This window comes from Haliotis asinina, chromosome 8 (genome assembly GCF_037392515.1).
Source record: "Haliotis asinina isolate JCU_RB_2024 chromosome 8, JCU_Hal_asi_v2, whole genome shotgun sequence".
Classification (NCBI taxonomy): domain Eukaryota; kingdom Metazoa; phylum Mollusca; class Gastropoda; order Lepetellida; family Haliotidae; genus Haliotis; species Haliotis asinina.
Window position 1 is genome coordinate 37,553,823 of NC_090287.1, and position 21,738 is coordinate 37,575,560.

At 37.5% G+C, this 21,738-nt stretch overlaps 1 protein-coding gene across 1 annotated transcript in view; it reads right to left on the reverse strand.

Moving 5' to 3' along the window:
* Positions 1 to 21,738, reverse strand: part of LOC137295256 (uncharacterized) — an 82,991-nt gene that overhangs the window by 23,037 nt on the left and 38,216 nt on the right. The window contains exons 20-25 of the mRNA XM_067826574.1: positions 21,076 to 21,146; positions 20,207 to 20,271; positions 14,969 to 15,022; positions 8,943 to 9,163; positions 5,354 to 7,688; positions 1,224 to 1,342 (exon numbers count right to left, since the gene is read on the reverse strand). Coding sequence (XP_067682675.1) covers positions 1,224 to 1,342; positions 5,354 to 7,688; positions 8,943 to 9,163; positions 14,969 to 15,022; positions 20,207 to 20,271; positions 21,076 to 21,146 — 2,865 coding nt within the window. The remainder of the gene's footprint in view (positions 1 to 1,223; positions 1,343 to 5,353; positions 7,689 to 8,942; positions 9,164 to 14,968; positions 15,023 to 20,206; positions 20,272 to 21,075; positions 21,147 to 21,738) is intronic.

Sequence of the window (21,738 nt, forward strand, 5' to 3'; positions counted from 1 at the left end):
TACATTCTTTCGTTACCATAAACAATAAATATGTCCTCTAGTCCTTGTCACTACACCACACAGCAACTGACTATGTCTGTCTATCATTTTTTTGTGAATAAATTGTCCAACTGTTTATTACTATGCAGAATTACTAAGCACTAATTCTCCTAAACATGCAGAAAATTAAATACTTCTATGTACTTGATTGTGGTTTGCATGTTAAGAATATTTATGCACATCTCAAAGAGAGTAACATCATCACAAGAGAGGATAGTGTAATTCAACCTTTTCAGAATTTCTTTAAATATTACCAATTTTTGACATCCTAATTTCTAAATATTTACTAACTTCAAGTTCAACAACTGGAGGTGTCAAGGATAACATACAAAGTTAAATATCATTTACCCAAATATATATCTAGGTTGACAGGATGAGTTTTTTTGTGTGCCAATATATGATTGAAAATGTAAATATATCCTGTATATGCATTTTGTTGGGTTTTTAAAAAACACCAAACAAACCAACCATGCTGTGATGATTAAATAATTTTGATATATCAACATGAATAGTCGTTCTGAGCATGCGGAAAGCATGCTGGATAAATGGGTGACAATTAACTCCAAAATCAATATGGAGACAAACTGTTTATAACAAACACTCTTTCGATGTAATGACTAAGTAACAAAGTGTTTGCTAAGTCCTGACTGCTTACTATATAGTTAATACACACAATGAACTACAGTTGTAACAAAGTACCATTACTAGCTGCTTTGACCTCATTATAACAGACCCATGAAGATCCTTGTCAGAACTGATCTTCAGTAACCCATGCTTGTCACAAGAGGCAACAAACATGGTCGGGCGGTCAGACTTGTTGCCTTGGTTGACACATGTCATTGTATCCAAACTGTGTAGATTGTTGTTCATGCAGTTGATCACATGATTTATTATAGACCTTCCCCATATGGCTTGAATATTGCTGAGTGCAGCATAAAACTAAGCTCACTCATTTACACACTCATTATAACCATAAGTTAAGTATATCACAACATAGCATATCCATAATGCATCTATGTACCATGATATATAGTTACATTAGGAAGGGAGTTACGTTATTTATACCACTTAAAAAATATTGTTTCAAATGGTATAATAACCAGAGTATGCTCTCCATGTATGTATAACTAGAGTCTCAGTATAGAATAGATATTACAACGGTTGATATAGAAAAGTAAACACACCTGATCCTCTGAGAGAGTCATCTGATTGTTGGTCTTGACTGTCAGAATCGGCAAGTTTAGGTCTTTGAGAAGGTCGTTTGGTCCTCTTTCCATTGCCACTGGAGAATCCCACAGAACCTCTGAGAGGAACACAAAATGCATACACAGTTATTAAGAAGATAAAGTGTATGAGAGACAAGTATAGTACCCAGAAAGACATGTCTCTACTGCAGCTTCAATGTCACCCACAACACATGACAGACCCACACAGGTGACAAGAGTTTGTTGTTTCATGTGACAGAGTGTGAGCACCCAGTTTGATCCTGAACCCAATAATCAGGCAGGCTTGTTCCCTTCCCTCTCTTAAAGATATGTCTGGAAATAAACAACCCGCTTGATAAGCTGATCCTTCCACATCTGGGTGCTTGCCAAACTACTTGAGACGATCAAACACTTTAAATCAATAAATGGATCCCTGATCCATTCGGGCAGAGGCATACTGAGTATAGGTGTTGAGAATCTGCTATCTATCGGACTGGAAAAAAGTTCTCACAGCAACCCTGTAACATGATACATTGCTTTGTGGGCCACTCTAGTGTGTCCCTATCAGCAATGGGATCAGCCCAGCACTATGCATACCCTGGCATGTTAAGTCAACATATACAATATAACCTTGGGATTTGTCATCTGATTGCCAAGTAATAAAGAGCTAGCTTTATAAGCAAAAATATTGCAGACTTGCTTATCAGGCAGCCTGGAAAAAGCCTCATTATAAACTGTGTGCATTGACCTCGGTTGTAAAAAGTCTCCTGATCTGATTTAACCTTCTTAAACCCAGAAGCACTGCAACTGACACTCAGCAAATAATCATATTATACATCAACTTACAAAGTGTATCAGTGTGTTCTATGTCAGTTTACTTTTTCATGCCCACTTAACTTCATGATAATCTAACTTTTCGTTTTGTGAAAATATTTGTACCCATTCTCTAAGCATTTCAACTATCCAATATAAAACACAAAATTTAATTTTCCATTTTGAAGTTTTTCACAAAAGTAATTTAATTCCTTATGGTGCAGACCACTTGCATAAACTGAATCCATTAAGTGTCTCTGTGTAATGATTCAAAGATTTCATTCTGTAACATTATCAACCATGTCTCCATGTTTGACTTTCTAATACCAACAGTAAGTCATATCAAGTCCAAATATATTGCAATGAATCCACTGAGAGGATAGTGACAAGAATTATTCTGGTGCATTGGCATCAGGATATTATATGTGTTTAGTATAACTGGCAATTGTCAGTATTCAAAATACCTGCCTGCTCGACCACCCGTAATGGTTATTTTCAACATGGACTGAAAGATTCTCAAATTCCACCTGCCCAACAGTCTGGTTAAAATTTAAATCCTTATTATTTTACAAATGTTAATTAAATTATAATTATTATTTTTTGTGGGCATGTAAGTTTTGGTCAGAGCTGGCAAGGTTTACATCTGATCAGCCTAGTAGCGTGGCTAAAATCTTTGGGAGCTTCATACCCTGCAAATGTTGTTCTGCAAGATTTGTGGTCATTTTTCTAATCTTGGTAAGCTGTGAAGACACTTATCTACCACCAAGCGTAAACACATGACACAAAGTAATCACCTTGCATTTCTAATTCCACAATATTACATCCAGACCGTGGTCTCATTCAAGACGACTTCTCAGGATCTAACACTTACTATGTATAACTGGGCATGAATGGAACCATGTTCCAGAATAACCTACAGAATGACCATGGCCTTCTATATGCAAATGCTATGAACATTTCAAGTGGTAGGACTGAAATACATGTTGATGTAAGAGTTTCACACGGCTGAAGTAATGAAATCTCAGGTGGAGAATGACATAACATTGTCCTCAAAAACTTGACCTTTTGACCTTAGCAAAGTGGGAACCAACACAAAAGAAGGAAATATACCCAGAGCTCATTTCTATATTAAACGCATGTAAAAATATTTTCCTGGTTCTTAAATATCAATCCACTGTTAGAAGCCCTCTAATGTAGACAATCCTTGTACCATATTCAATAACATGTACAGTCTATTACTTTAAACTATTACCTCAATGGTTACTTTGGATGTTGGCATAAATTAAATTCCCACTTTTGGCCTTTTGACCTGTTGTGTTGGGAACAACAAATCAATGTCACCAGGCATCTAATCAAACACCAGACATACCAGAGGAATCTAATGTATTTAATGAGACCTCCACATCAAGCATATAAAAGTTCTTCACTTAGATACATGTGTGAGCACAGAGATACCAATTAGGCAGAAGTTACATTCAAATTATCCTGACAATTTATTCGTCATTTTGATGTTCTGGGTTGTTTTTCTTGGCATGACAAGTGAAAAAATCATAGAGTAAGCGAAAAAGGTCCAGCTTTATTGTTATAGGGTATTTATATAGTACACATATCCATGCAACTTTTGCTGCCACTAGGCGCACTAAGTTTTATTGTGGCTCTCTCATCCTAACAAGGTACCGAATTCACAGTTGGGTGGACTGGGACACATAGTCACAGTACTCTGTCCAAGTTTACTGCATGTTGCTGTACCTGCAACTGGGTGTATGCACATATTCATGTGGCTATCTGGTCATATGCTAATGGATTCATGGGTTCTTTGAAGTGCACAGGGTTGTGTACTGCACACTATGGGGTGTGACAACATGGGAACAGTCTTCACACAGAGTGAAGAGTTTTACACTCAGTCACAGGTGGGCTCGATCCCGACACCTCAACCTCGCTGGATCACTAGCCTAGCACTTTAGCCAGCTTGCCCACCATGCCCCATGATGTAATCAATACTTGCTCCTTCTGAATAAGTAAAATATCTGTATATTTTCAGCATGGTTTTTAACTGGTTAAACATTTTCCACATTATATCTTTGGCAATGGGTTATAATTCTGACAATAAATTCTTAATTCAAATCCAATCAGATACAGGTGGTAGGGATCACCTCAAAAACAAATTTTAAGTATATTTTGAAACAATGATTATAGTATCAAGACAGTGATTAATAAGATTCACTGGAGCAATAGATGTGAAATGAAAGCCACATGAAAAGGCTTTACAGACCTGGGTGCATAAAGACACCATTAGCTAATGTGTTCAAAACTTCTTAATGTTGCAACTACCCAATGAACACTCCTGACACCATTAATGTGATGCATGGTACATATTTTGTAGGATTTCGATGCAAACTCTCTGTGGCAAGCCTTGCCTCTTCTCAAAGTATTCATCAATAATGTGAAGCATGTTTAGCTTCCAATTAACTGTCATAAAAATTGAGCAGATTACATTTTCAACATGGTCCCACTTTCGCTTTTGTGCATAAGTTTCACGACACCATTGCTGGCACAACCATGTAATCAGTAAGATAAACCTTCGTGTGAGTCAAAAGTCACAACATTGTAAACCATCAAACTAAAAATCATGAGTGTGAGAGAGTGAGTTTGGTTTTATGCCGCTTTTAGCAATATTCCAGCGATATCACGGTGGGGGACACCAGAAAATGGGGATCACACATTGTACCCATGTGGGGAATCGAACCCAGGTCTTCGGTGTGACGAACGCTTTAACCACTAGGCTACCCCACCACCCCAAATAAAAATCATATCTATCATATCAGCACAGTGGAGCTACTGATGGTATAATAAATTACCCCTCCTCTATTAAAATTTTAATGTTGGCATTCACAAATTGGATTTCATGCTATGAGATTGTCTCACTTCCTATGGAATGTTACCATCCATGGGTAAAGATGCCACTGCCATGTTACACATGTGAATACAGAATGAAACATGACTCATATAAGATGTCACCATGGACAAACAATTAAAGTATCAAAGCTGAAATTGTTATTAATTTCATGGTGATCTATACATTCTTTTGATCTACAGCCATGCATTACAATAAATAGACTAACACATAGTCCCTGAATAGAAATAATTTTGACAGCAACAAAAAACAAACATAACCAGAGACCTGAATGTTGGGAAATTTAGACTTGGTTCATTTAAGGCCTCAGCACTGCAGGGAGGGCTAAGCAGTAGAGAAAATAATGTGCAAAGTGTAAAACTATGTAACAAAGTATACCAACCGCTCTAGATGCTCTAAGGCTTTCTGGAGCTTCTCGAGCCTATCAGCATCAGTGATGGACTCTTCAGACAGCTGACTGTACTCTTCTTCTGGCACCACCTTCTGGGTATCCTCAGCATCTACACCACACCCAGTATCCAGGGGTGACCCACTGTCATCAACACCTACACCAAGTGCCTCTGGAACATCGCCCATCATCACTGATTGTGGTCTTGCAACTACATCACTTTCTGGCACTGAACAGTCATCCTTGGAGTAATTGTCATCATCATCAAGTGAATCTGAGAAACTGTCTTCTTTATTACCATCACTTCTGTCACTATCATCAACACACTGACCTGGAACACTGGGTTCATGCACATCATCCATATCTCCTGAATGACCCTCAGTTACTTTATTATCACCTGATTCTTCTATTCCAACAGAGTCTGCTTCTGCAATATTCAGACTAGTATCACCTGCCACTGTGGACATATTTTCTATATCTTCCGGGCATGAATCAAGTGAGGAAATCATTGGTCCTACTCTATCCAGCACCGTAACATCTGTGCCTGTACTATCACTATGTTCCGCATCTGATGCATGATCAGGTAATGGGGATGAGTCCCTTACCTCATCTTCACTCAAAGTCTGTCCTGATGCACATTCAGCAGTACTGCCTGCGTCATAAATATTTCCATCACCAAGCTCTGCCAACATCTTGGCAATCTCAACTCCAACTGGCATCGACGTTGGTCTTTCCCATCTCCGTGCCTTCTTTTTTCGCAAAACAACCTTACTTGTATCAAAGGTAACATTAGGTGCAGAGCGGTTTTGACTATCTGCAGATTCGGTTTCCTCACCGACTGCTTCTGGCACTTTCGGCAAACTAGATGCGCGCGAAACACATCGAGATAAAGGTCTATTTCTCAAAGGTAATGGGTCCAAGCTTGGGCTTATGGAAGTTTGCAATGTCGCATCTTCAGGATGCAAAAAGGAGCTGCTAGTCTGAGTTTGTTCCTGTTTTGGTTTCTCTTCACTTTCTTTGGATTGTTTGGCATGCTTCAGCTTAAGTGGTTTAGAATCTGCATAAGAATGTTTATGTGGCTGAGGTGGGGTCGAACTGGCTCGACGGCCATCACCCCTTTTCAAGAACTGGTGTTTCTCATGTGGTTCAGTCTTTGATCTCTTTGTTCTTCTGTGGCTGGTAGTTGGAGAACGAGACAAGCGTGTACCTTGACCTTTCTTCAAAAACGGACGTTTTGGTACAGGTTCTGGACTTGAGCTGTCCAGTCGCTCTGTTGACTGGGAGGGTGAAGATAACGGAGACGCCAACAAACGTGTACCTTGACCTTTCTTCAAAAACGGACGTTTTGGTACAGGTTCTGGACTTGAGCGGTCCAGTCGCTCTGTTGACTGGGAGGGTGAAGATAATGGAGACGCCAACAAACGTGTTCCTTGACCTTTCTTCAAAAACGGACGTTTTGGTACAGGTTCTGGACTTGAGCGGTCCAGTCTCTCTGTTGACTGGGAGGGTGAAGATAACGGAGACGCCAACAATCGGTCCTTCTTCTTCAGAAAGTCAAACTTTTTATGGGGCTGGGGTGTATATAATCTGTCCACAATGGAACGGACATTTTGAGACAAGGTCTTCTTTTTACTGTTAGATCTTGTTTGACCAAGCACAAGATCAGAAGCAAATGTTTCTAAATTGACTGAATCCTGACTTCCTGTTGGTGCAGTAGTCTTAGAATCAGAGGCCTTCAACAATAAGTGCTGTGCCATAGTTTTGGGCTTCTCAGACAGCGACAGCAGACTTGTGCTTCTCGGAGATGGCTCGGTAGAAGCTGCTTGATGAGAGATGGGTAATTTCTCAAGACTAATTCCAACCTTGAGAGTTTTTGGCGTAGCTGACTTGACATGCATGAGGTCCTTCTTTTCCTGAATGAAAAACTGTAGCTGCTCTTTTTCAGTCTCAAGTTTCTTCACCTCCATGTCCTTGTTGACAATGTCTTTGTAATGATCTACATCTTTAATAATGTGTTCTTCTTGCTGTTCAACTTCCTGCTGTTTATGATTAAGCTCAGACAATAACTTGTCATACCTGTCCTTCAGCTCCTTTGTTTGAGCCTCAAGCTCTTTCATCTTTTGGCGTTGATCTATTTCTGTCAAAAGCTCCTTTTCAACCAGAAATTTTACTTGCCCTTCTACTGACTTCCTATGGTGTTTTATCTCTTTACCATCTTCTCCTTTAACTGGCAAGTCTTCGCTACTGTCTGATGCAGATGAGCTTTCGGTGGCATGTTTGTCTGTTCTTCCCAGAACATTCTTCAGTTCATCCTGGAGCTTTTCCTCAACTAGAAAACAAATATAAATAACTATGATATTGATCAAATGATAATAAACTACAGATGTGCAAAGTATTACTGTCACACCACAATAGGAAATACTAACAAATATGTATGAAAATCACATGAATATTTTCATGTTGTATCGTCATGTTGATTATCATGTATCTCAATAGCCATGCTTACTTTCATCATCTGTATTCATAGGATGGGACCAAGAATTGTTAAAATGGAAAAAAAGGGTCCACAGTCCTCCCTTTTAATTTTTGTTATATTTATGTTCAGTATATGTAAGTTTAAGATCACACGGATTTTGTTTCTGTCCCTCAGGTGTAAGAGATTTACATTTTATTATATTTCATAGCCATGGTAAATATTAGCTGACCATTTTGAACAGGAAATAAAACACAAAACCCTTTCTATGATAAACAAAAATCTCTTGCATGCTTCTGACTATATCACAAACATGTTTTAATTATTCATTATCACATAGTGATGATGCTAGTTAAATGTTAGAGGTGAGTGTAACCCTCAGACCGGTGGCACTTGTCACACACACATTCAAGGGCAGATCATCTGCTTACTTGAAAAAATGTCAAAACATAAATATTTTTTATCACTATTATCAATAACAATTATAACATAAATTACATCTGACAACTTTCTAAATTGTGTTTTCAAGCAGACAGATTCTTCCCTATAATGCCATGGCTGCCATCACAGCTGTAGCTGTCGAAACACGTAAAGCTCATCATACCACTGGAATCTAATCATCAGTCAGTAAGTGATGTACAGCACCACAGTCAGCAATATTCAAGCTATTTCTGAGTCGAAGTGGCCTGTAAATAATTGAGTCTTGATCTGAAGGGGTCATATACCCTGATGACCTCATTTTTGTCTTATATGAGCATAAACTACAAGGGACTTACTGGGTCAGAACTCATACAAAATTTAATGTTTACTTAGGATATCACTGCAATAACGTTTCATATTTTAAAATCCAAAGTTTTGGAAAAACAGTTCAGCAAATACATAAAGAACACAATATTACATATTTTCTTTCAAAAATTGAATTTCTAATTGAACTGATCTTGTGACAGTTCTATTGGGCATGGTTGTAAGTTGGGGGTTGAGATGTGAAGCGACTGAAAACAAAAATGAGATTGCTTGCCAGAAAAATATAATGTTGCAATATGTAGTCTTCACATACAGTTCTAGCACTTCCCAGAAATGGTCAATCGAGTATACAGAGGCTCAACTCACGATCTTTTTTCTGCTGACGAATGTGGACCAGCTCTTCCTGGACTCTGGCGTTCTCCTGGTCCCAGTCCTTCTGCTTCTGACGCATCTGCTCTTCTAGCTCCTCTTTCTCTCGCTTCATCTCTGCCATCTTCTCATAGCGGGCTGTCAGAAACTGTTCTTCTGACTCCTCATTGGCTGCCTTTTGTTTCTCAAGTGCTGTTGTCAGCTTTTCTAGTTCTTTCCTGGAAGACATGAACACATATGTACACACAGTGTGGCCCCATTGTTTAACATCCAGTTGGTAATTATGTCGTGGCCATAATAACTCCATGGTTTGAATCCCATCAGGAAGCTTAGAAAATTTCCAGTTGCTACAACTACTTCAAGGAACACACTACATCATAAACAAATCAGATATGTGAAAATACAAAAAAAGTCAGTATTCTTTTCAGAAATATAAAAAAGTCAAAAGAAACCGAAATTCAACAATAAAACATGAAAAGGTGTCCGTGTTTTGCTCCAGAAATGAAATGTGATGGCTCCTCAGACTGAGTGTTACCACTCCCCAACACATCTCCAACATTGTGGCAGTAATGGCTGTCTACATTGGTACCACCTTCTAAAGTATCTTAGCTTTGAATTCCTCCAATATGTACCGTGAAAAAAGTTTAAAATCAGTCTCATATATTATCATAATGTCAATCTTAGTAAATCACAAGGAGAATTCAAAACGTTTGTTAGAAATTGTTTATCTGTACTGACCATGTACATCTGGGAACTAACCTCTCAAAAATGATTGTCCAATTTACATTAAGAACGAGCTGTGAGTTTATGTTTGAATTCTCAGAAATGACACCATGATATTATCAAAGTTTAATCACGATATAAACCACTCTTCATTGCTTTTTAATATTTATTGCACAACTATCTTCAATATTTTTCAGATTTTCAAATTATACACCAGTGGATCAAGTGAGTGCTCTTGTACAAAATGACTGCTCCCTGTAAATAACCGAGTGTGGACCAGACAACCCAGTGATTGACATCAAGAGCCCTGATCTAGGCACTTCATGTCATGTGGTAACTAGATCATATGGTAACATGTATTAACAAATCAGAGAGCATGACCATGTAATTCTTCTAGTCACCTCATTCATCAAGAATGCTTTACTGAAGACAAGTTCTGAACAAGATATTTATTCGGGGCTTTCTTCATCTGAGATTATGTTTTAACCACTAATTATTAATTGTCAATTACAAGCCAAGTGCAGGCTTCATGTACACTGTGCTAAAACGAGGAATCAAAGTACAATCCTAACAGAGAAGAGTTACTTTCACTCCAGCTTTATACTATCTACACATTACAAAGTTTTAAAAAATTCATCTGCTAGGTTTCAAACCTACAGGATAATACATTCCCGCTACAATCCATAACACCTCTATTTTCTCTAGCAACCATTACTCTTACCAAACAATACCAATTGTATCTGAAACCAAGATACAATAATTGTCGATTTGACAACCTTATCGCCATAGCAGCAAACAGCCATTATCATAGTACCTTGCAGGTGCCCTGTGTGCGTACACACATTCAGATCAATACCATGTGCAGTCAGTCTTCCATGCATGTATCTTCCCTGTTTGCCTTCATTGATTCTACCATATAGCAACACTTACAACAAATCATCAAAGATAGCCAGCTCTCTCATACCAATGTGTTGCTATTTACCAAATATGACTCGGTGATTTCCAATAACAAATAGACTGTCAAGGTTTCTATGAAACTTTGACTGTTTGCAATATTATAGATCTAGTTATTGAACTGAAACTTTTATCAACAATACATTCAATGTACTTCAACCTTTAGTCTGCTGAATTAATTTCAGCATAAGGCATTGTTCAGAGGGTGAATGATGTCAGTGTGTCATTAAATACAGGACAACTGAAAAAAAAAGGTAATTGGCAAACAAATTTTAAATTCGCAGGCATTTTATTTTAAGGTACATAAAGTAATTGAAAATTTAATATATAGAACATAATATTGCAAGTCTTACTTCAGGATGTCATTATGTTGCTTTCCTGTCGAATAAGTTCGACAATAGTACTGAGATAATCAAAGTACACCATGATATATGCATCAGAGAAGTTGGATAAAATAGAACTCTAATCATAATCTGGTTTGGGATTTAGTCACCCATTTTCAAGGGATCAGCCAGTGTGACCTTCCATGCAGGGATTTTATCCAAAGTAAACATTACCAGCAGGATCAATTTAAGCAAGGACATCAATGAAAAGCAACAACAAATGTATCAAACATTATTATGTATTACAAACACTCTTGGAAAAACACGGTTCTTTAGAAAAGGTGTATTTTAGGTCATAAATCCTGCATAGGATAGGAGAAAAAATCTTTCATAATGAATCTCAAAATGTATTATAGGCAAACTTGGTCTGGATGTGTGATATATGCAGAGAGAATTCTTGTGCGGAATGTCTATGAAGAACATGAAGCCTTTATTTAAGTTTTTAGGATTGTCAGCACCATGAACCCATGCTTGTGGGTTTCACCAAAGCAGTAAATGTTTGAGAGTTCCTTCCCCTTGTGACCTCCTCCCACGGGATATGAACCCTGTTAAAAGTGCTGTTACCGTCACTCTCTCAATCTTAACACCAACAAGTAGTTAGTCTGGAAACTAATGCAACTGTATCCATGCGGCTTCACGTTATTCTGCATGTCATATACATCATACTGAACTGCATTGGCATATATCCAAAGTGGATGGGCAATATGACATTTTGTGTAGCAGTAGTTACGGTGACAGTTACCACGGCATTAAAACTTGTGCTGTGATATGATTTATGCATATGATCAGCTTTAACAAATTAAGTGACTTTGTATAAAGTAACCTTTGCACTAAGGCAATCACAATCTCTACACAATAAATTTAGTACACACCTCAAGCCTACCATGTAATGTTTCCAGGGAGATGGGGCATATATAAAAGTTTATACTGCAGGCTAACAAACTCACCAAAAGACAATGGAAAATATCTCCTTACCACTTTCAGATTAGAGAAGTTAAGATAAAACATTTTCACTGAATTTGCAATGGTATAAGCAGATAATATGAAAACCACATTATTACTGCAAAATCCCAATCAGAAAAATAAAATAAATCACATTCTTAATGAGTCGGTCAGCATGCTGTTTTCCTGCAGCCGGATGGTAGACAAAACAACAGGACATTCACGGGAGATGTAAATGCGATATTTGTATTAATTATTCATGTCATTCAGACCACTGGTAGATTATTCCGAAGGTATTAGATCAGGTTTGAACAGGTTCATTATACACATTGTCTGTGTAACAAAAGACAACAATATTTTTAAACTATGTATCATTTCCCTAAATATTCTCATGGAAATGAATAAGGGAAAGCATGAAGCACAAGTGTTCCTTCATATCCAGAATTCCACCCACATTGCAATACATCTCTTGAGAAAAAAATCTACTTTTATGTATTCCTGTATTCGTTTCCATGAGTATATATGATACTGTATGCCTTCAGCTATCGGACTCAAATATATTTTGAACATGTCTTACCATACACTAAATCTCCACTAGATATTGCAGCAAGTCAGTAGTAGCCCTGTAATAAATACTATACAAGCTATCTGAGACTAGATTGGCTCTCTGGTTCCACATTTAGTGCTTTTAGACTCAGTCATATACAGTAGTCAAAGTGCATGAATACCTTCATGGCAAACTACACAGCACAATGGTGTCATTACTGTCTACTCTGCCATTCACACCATTATTACCAGACGTGTAAACATTAAAGCAATGTATAAAAGACTGTTAGTGGTACCCTTCACCACCTGACAAAGTTTGTTCCCTTTCCAGGCCAGCAAATAACGGTAGCTTTCAGCTGTTCCTCGAAAGTATAAAGGCTGGACACCTGCCAAGATCTTTGTTCTCATTTCTCAGAGGAATATAGAAACAGTTTATCAGGCTACTTGGGTTTTCCTTGTGTAAGGCCGTATGTCAGTTGTTTGCAGATCAAGGACTACTTGAACTGCCTTCATTGTGGACTTATTCACAGATAACACAGCTGAGGTCACACCAATATACAAACATCACATTTCATATGAACATGCTTACATATTCTTTGAAATATGGACAAGCTCTAATCTCTTTACTTGACAGTAAAATGACATTATTAGGTTACACATGTATTCATTTATGGAAATCCAATATTAAGTTCTGGATCATTTGTGGCACTATGACTTTTACTCATGTAAGTTTTTTCTGTTTCAACAGGATATTCAATAATTGCAAAATCTGACAAAATATGCTTTAGTAAATTGTACCCTTAAGTCATGTTTACCCCTTTCTACAGACTGCTTTTTCTGGTAGTCGAAATTTGAAATATCGACAATCACAGGCTGTAATCATGTAATTTGCATGATAGGCAGTTTATAATCTGATGAGCAATAAGAACAGAAGACAAGTTCTTGTTATATTACAATGCAAAGATTCAGTATAGATTCTTATACCACTGTTCCTGTCATGCATACAATCACATTGTCTTTGTTAAATCATGTTAGATATACATAAGCCTGTTCTGTGTTGTATCACTTCACTCTTGCTTGACAATGGTGTAAGAATCTATACCAAACATCTTATTGTAATATTATAAAGCAGCTGTCATCCATAAAGTATATCCTTTCCGGGTTTCTTCTATGGACTTATGTAGGTGTTTGCTGTATTTGGTTAATATTTATATAGAAATAAATTGGTCGCACTGGAATATGATTCTTATAACGCATGGGCAGGTGATTATAACAAGATATACACTCTAACCATGTTGTGCCTGTGCCTATACCAACCAAATAAGTAAGCGAGTGAGAATGGTTTCACGCTGTTTTTAGCAATATTCCAGCAAAATCATTGTGGGGCATACCAGATATGGGCTTCACTTATACCAAACAAGCCATGAGTGAGCATTATGAGGCCATCAGTTGGATCTATGATAATACTTGTATCATTAACCTCATTAGCTTGTGGAGCAAATATAAGCTGTCATTTCAGTATTATAATGGTATTGCAATGACAATCACTTACATGAATGCCAGTGAACCATACCCCTCACACAAGATGAGGTAATACCATCAATGCCTCAGGGTGGCAGTAGCGCCGATCACATACCACGCCTGCATGCACTGTCTCCAAGGCACCACACACACACACACACTTCACACTAGCAGTATATTTCACTCACAGACATCAATACCATGGCACAGCGCAGGTCAGTGCAAACACTGTGGTTGTTGCTCGGATCTGAGCAAGTAGTGACAAACGACAATGTCTCATTGTGTCCACACCAGCCATTCTACCCAGAAACATAATTATCGACAGATGCAAAGTATTTATAGATCTGAGCCAAGACAAGCCTGGTCTTCAGTACCATCAAGGAAACAGATTTATCAAATGTTTTCAAATGGTGCAAATTTGACTCGCTTAAAACTTTCTCTGTTCACAATAATTTTTTATCTATTTTTGATGTACATTAATGCATAATTAACCTTGCTCACCCATTGTTTTCATTTTCAGGGCACTTCAAACAGTTATTCCCTTCTTGTGGTATAACAAATTAGTAATCAAATGCTGTTAAAAACATCCATAATCAAATACTTACTTCAGACTGCATTCATAAGGGTTTTAATCCAACTTGCATATTTCATTTTTTTTATATTTTATCTGTGTCAATCATCTTGAGCAGCTGGAGTTGGCACTGAGCTTTCCTAAAGCTAGGTGGCGCCACACTGGTTGCTTAGCAAGTAACCAGGAAGAGGAGATAATGCTAAAGATGCACAGTTTAATACCCGCAGTGGTAGCCATCGCAGAATGTTAGTTCTTATGAATAAATGGTTTTGATGATGATACAGGGCACCAGCTCACAATTGTCACTTGTCTCTAACACAACTGAACTGGTTGGTTTTATAGTCATTTCACATTCTGAGAATCCAAGAATATTGTATACTTACTGGGCCTGTGCCACTTGTTCCTGTTCCGTGCGACATGTCCGCTCCACCTCCACGCTTCAACATACAAACAGTCAATGGCATTACACAATTACCAAGTATAGGCAGGTCAGATGGATCATGAGTTGAGAAACGGATCCAATGGTGTGACGGGAACCCTTAAACACTTAAAATAATGTATTAAGTCAACATATTGATCTTTGCTCCATGCATAAGCAGTGTAGAACTCTCTGGGTACAATGAGTCAGTATTCTACCACAATCTCAACACTTACTGGCACACTTACTGTACATTGTACCAGGCTACTGACATATGATATATTTATAATTTCTTTCTCTTTTCATTGCTTGTTTTAACCACATCAAGAGATCATCATGTAATAGGTACGGTGTCGTCTATCACAAAATCCCTACTTTCAGTTTGAAGCTAAGTATATAAACATCTAAATATTTATTCCCAAGAAAACAATTAAAATATTAATATCTAAAAAAGAAGTAGAGTGACAAAATATATATTCCCTAGAAAACAGTTAAAATATTAATATCTAAAAAAGAAGTAGAGTGACATAATATGTATTCCCTAGAAAACAATAATACTATCAATAACTAAAAAGAAGTAATGTGACATCAATATCTAATATTTATTCCCTAGAAAACACTTAAGATATCAACAGCCATGGGGAAGTTATGCAACACAAACATCTAAATATTTATAATGTCAATACTTACAAGAAGCAATATGACATCAACATCTGAATGTTCATTTATTAAAATTTGTGCTAAATATATTAAGGCTGAAAATATGAATGTCACATATTGCCTTATGTAAACCATATTATCAACCTATCTACAGACTGGATCCAGGTGTCTGCAATGACATTTCTTCGGAATGATATGACAGACACCATAGTAAGTCATCCACATATTAACATATGAATCAACCAGAATATCACCATTTATATAAATAACATTCTTTGTAAAATGAAAATAATGGTGAGAGTTTGTGTCAGTTTCTCCTGATGAAATCCATGTCCTCTACTATGCATTTGTTTTATGCACTTTTAACATGTAACTTTGTCTATGGTCCCTCATCCCTCCAAGGCCACTCCGGCTTGTTGCAGCAAACAGCAGGAGCATTCCCCCCATTCCCACCCCAGAAGCAGCAAGCACATGTCAAACTGCAGATTTAAACACAATCATCCAACTTTTAAGTGATGAAATATATAAGACAAATCACATATGGTAAATGTGCTGTGTTAATAGTTCTCTGAGGGAACGTTTTCAGTTAGTGAAACTATTATCTACGATTTAATAGATGAAAGTTCTCTAAAATCAAATGAAGCATCTGCATGAAAATCTTGCCACCAACTTAAAGAACCTAAGACTCTTGTCTGTTTTTCTCTTTGAAGTCAATATCTACACCTGCCTCAAACGCCCACAGAACTGGGCTCCTTTTATAATCATTTGATGATGACTCTAATTTTTTTTTAAACAGTAAGGTCAGACTTTGCATCTGTTTACACAAAAATTAAGGTTGTAAGTCACATAAAAAATATTAAATTGCCATATTGTTCTGTTTAACCATTTCCTCAAAACTAATCTGACGTTATTAACGTTTAATATCAATTTATATTTTTTGTCCTTAAAAGCTATGTGAATTCTCTGTGTATCTTAGATTGGCTGTATCTTTTAGTCTTCTTTTGTGCGAAATATACGTAAACATTAAATCATTATCAGTTTATATTAGGTATCACTGAAATAGAATATTACCCCCTTGAAACAAAGTTCAAGGAAACATTCTTAAAGTAATGGCTAGCCTTACACAAAACAGCTAGGATTCAGTGGAATATATAGCTGACAGTATTGATTAGGTGAGTAAATAACAGTGATATCACTTCAGTACTTGACATATATCAACTGAGCATATAAACCCTATATACTTTGTACAGAGCGGTGATCATGACAATGACCAATGAAGACTTATCATCTCAGTAGTTGCAGATTTGCTTGCTTTTTGTCAATACATTCAGCAATATTCCAGCTGTAAATAATCCAGTCTGGATCAGACAATCCAGTGATCACAACAACATGAGCACAAATGGAATACGACTACACGAGACAGCCAAATGAACAAACCTAACCACCTGATCTTGCCTCTTACAACACAGTAATGGCATTGCTGTGGTAGTTTTGCGAAAGTGTCAATTCTATGATTTAATTTACCTCACTTGTAACAACGTTTAGTCAACTAGTAATATGAACTATGAAAAGTAGTACAGGGAAATATATACGGATGCACAAAATCAAGCATATTGGACACACATCACTTCAAGCAGTCTTGAATTCAGAGTTATTAATCATGTGAAGCTCAAAATAAAAAAAAAATGCATTTTAAAAGCAAATCCAACCCAGCTATTACTAATCCTAGGTCCACAACAAAAGTGCAGTTACATCTACAGGTGCATGCTGTCTAGTCTACCTGACGCAGGCCAGTCCATCTATACAGGAGGCAAACATCTTACACAGACACTTGTTACAGGTGTCACACACCACTACAAACCCTGGTATCACGTACCAGGCCATGCACGCTTACTGGTTACAAGCAGTTCAACACAGACCTAGAGAAGACAATCTTGTACACTGTTGTCAGCATGCAACACTAAGGGTGACAGTTAGAGCTATCAAACAGGCTCAAGTGATGACTGTGGAGACACACAGCAACACTTCCAACCTCCAATTCCATCAGCCCTGTGACCTACTGACGATGGAGGTGGGGAAGTGTTGTTGTGGAGCAAATGCCGTCACAGTTAAGGCACTAGGTGGAGCAAACTGTACCATCTCCCACAGTCAAACTTACCATTTCTCAGCAGAGGGAAGACTGAGCAGGCAAATACAAAGTGCATTCATTAGTTAAAAAGGTTCATGCATCACTTCATGCATTGAACAAGCCTAGTTCATACATCATCATGATGATTTTAAATAAAATTCATGCCTCCACGAGAGTTTCATGGTCTCAAAAATACAAGCAGCATGAGTGAGTGAGTGAGTGAGTTAATATTTAACGTCACATCGGCAATATCTCAGCCATATCGTGACAACAAGCAGCATGAAAACATTCATAGTGGGTTAGTGCAAGAGTAACATTTCAAAACTTGATTGGTACATACTGTTGATAACCCTGTTACTGAATATCATTAGAAATGTTTTGAGTGAGATAACTGTCAACCTTCATTTGTTGACATCTGAGAAATGAACACAACAGAAAACAGTACAGTGAAACATCATTAACTGAAACTCCAATATCTGGAAATACTTACTTCAGTATCCAAATGGAATCATTCAAAACATAACATGATTTCACTATGTTGTTTGAAGACACAAAGTCTATGTATTGAAATGGAATGAGATATGAAGAATTTTTTAATTACCCCAAAATTTACAGTTAAAGAATCAAGTAACCTTGACAGCAGGAGCGCTGAACATTATCAACTGAAATTTCGTTACACGGTTTTAATTGGACTATCCTCAGTGTGAATTTCTAAGCTCAAAAACTGTACTTTTTACAGTCATTTAGCTTCCTTGCATGTTAACAAGGTTTCACTGTATTGGCCATTAGGCTTGGTGAGCCACAACCAACAACATGGACTGTTGAATGTTCACTAGCTAGACACAGACATGCCACATGACTCCATACTCTACTCTTTAGACTCTTTCTGTGCTGACTTGCCAGACACAGTTACATGTAATGTTTGTGATCAAAGGGGCTTCAGGAGGTAGGTGTGAATTCCTGGACACAAGAATCACACATGTGACATCCAGAGGGTGTCCAAGACTCTTCAAATCTTTTTTAGTTCACAAAAATGAGCATGCAAGTCAAAATTTGTTTTACTCAAATGGTTCTAGGAATGTTTTTTAGAGCAATTTGAAAAAGAGTGAACAAATACCCTTCAAAAAAAGTAGGGGATTTTCCATTTTGCAAACATACCACTAGTCAAAACGTTATGTGTATCCGTATTGATGGAACATTTCCAAAGGGATGGGAAAATATGTCACATTTTTCCTTTAACTTCTCTTCATCATCTGTTACCTGCCTGGCTTCATCATTTGCATTGTATCAACCTTGTAAATCCAATATCCCCTACTTTTCTCGGTGGATAAAGTATAAAATCAATATTTTTTAAAAAAAACAACAACCCAGAATAACTGACACGTTTTGATTTTGATCATCAAAGAAAGCTATGACAGATCCACTGACAGCTGTCACTACAGGCTCCAGATATTTGACCTTATGTCAGCAATGGGTTCATAATCCATGATGTAAAATTCTTTTCAAATCTCTCACAGTATATCGCCTAACCAAAGCCTCATATAGTGAATAATTTACCTGAACATTCCATGATGTAAGAAACAGGTCTTCATATACAAAATAATAATGAACTGTTTTTACAGGAACGAACTGGCTACTATATTCCCAAAGGATAACATTTGAACTCTAGAATAAACTGAGCAAATATCCCGTATGTCTTAAGGCAAGACTACTGTGGTCTCTGGCAGGAAACATGCATGAACAAACAATGTCTATTAGAAAGTGGTCAAATGTAGTGCATAGTTACATTTAGGTTTATACATTCTCCGAAAAGAACAAAGTTGGTAGTAATCGGATTGACTCTGGGTCTTCAACCTGCACCCTCAAAGTAAAGCACAATGGGCTCCTTTCACAAAGCGACCTCTACTAAAGTTAACCTTAACTCCCATTCTTAAACACTGCACTGAGGTTATTACAGTGACAATCATCTTAGCAGTTTGTGAAAGGAGGCCCTGATCATTAGCGGCCTAACTCAGTGAGCCACAGTGAGTGACTGATAGACTTTAATTGGTGGATTAGGTTACTGTCTCAGTGGGCTGCTCATATACTTTGTTCTGAGAGTGTTGGTTTCAGTCCCCCAAAGTACCATAATTTGCACATAACTGAGAGAGTATAATCCTAAGTATGTAATATATATATATAAAACATTCCCATGTCTCAGGGGAGCACAGACACCCTGTAGAACCTACACTACCACAAGCTTCAAGATGGGAACACATTCTGCCACCAGAGACAAACATCTACAACACCAACACTGGCTACTACAACAGAATACAGCCAGCCACAGCTGGCTAAGCAACACCCTCTTTGGCAGCACTCCACACCACTCACTGCAGTACAGTAGAGGTGATATGCCACCTATGAGACAACACTCACCTTGGCCGGTACCAGAGATGCTGCATCGCAGACTGATGATCAGGAACACCCTCCATGTTTCCTTCCTGTGTAACACAAAACACACACTGATTACAGATGGAGTGAGTGAGTGATTAGTTTTACACCCCTTTAGCAATATTCCAGCAACATCATGGTGGGGGTCACCAGAAATGAACTTCGCATATTGTGTCAAATTAGAGACCATGTGAGAGAGTTTACTTTACGGCACTTTTATCAATATTCCAGCAATATCAAGGCTGGGGACATCAGAAATGGGCTTCACTCACTGCATCTACATGGAATCGAACCTGGTTCTTCAGTGTGACAAGTAAATATTTTGTTCAGTAGGCTACCCTGCTGCCTCGACCATAGATAGAGAATTAGAGAATGATACAGTTTCAAGCACTGAAATCTCATTTATTGTATTGTTAGCACCAAGAGGATAGGAAGGCCTTGTTACAAATGTTTTGGTTGGTTTAAGAGACCAACATAAAAATATACTGTTTTATTTGTAAAAGAAATAACACTTTTGACCATTTTCATTGGCATACACAATTTGGAGAAATAATACTGTCCGAATTTAAATATAATGTGAAGAAGAACCATCATTTAAGGTAAAAACTTGTCTTATACACAGCGATATACAGTGATTATACCTGATTTTCCTTTGTTTTACAATCACACTCTTTTGTTTTGTTTTTCAATCATACTTCTGTGATGGTATGGCATGATTTTTTTTCTTTTGCTAGAAGTAGTAATAGTCCAGAAGATGACTTTAAAATCTTGACCATCTACATTGAAATTTTGCATGTTTTATAAAAGAAAACGACATATAATGTCCTCAGCACACACGTCTACATGATACCTACACTCATACTGGCAGCTTGAATAGGGTTGATATAACGGAACATCTGGGTCCTGCCCAAGAACACAATGTCACCTGGAAACACAAAGTACCATTCAACAAGGAAGAAACATGGACTTTGGATCAGTGCAATGAGACATCACCACATTAATAATGAGTTTTAGTTTAAGCCGCACCCAGCAATATTCCAGCTATACAGTGGCGGTCTGTAAATAAACGAGTCTGAACCAGATAATCCAGTGATCAACAGCATGAGCATCAATCTGCACACTTGAGAACCTGTGACATTTGTCAATTAAGTCAGTGAGCCTGACCACCTTGCAATTCTCATATATGAAGGCAGATACTCTACCACACAGCCACCAGGCCGACAAATTAAGTGGGGTTGAATTATCTTTTTACAGTTACTGTCATTAAATTGATTTTATTTGCACTTCTGTTGTTATGCAAGTTATTTAAATGATAATCTACATTGTAATTATTCATTACTGACGATATATATGTTAGAGAAAACACTTCTCCTCAGTTTTGGTAGACAATTTAAAACCATCACAGTTGGAAAATCCCTCCAGTTTTACGTTGTCGACCAAAACCTCAGAGGCGCATTTTCTCCTATACTTAAAGAAGCCAAATTATCCACATACAGAATACACAAATAAACATGAAA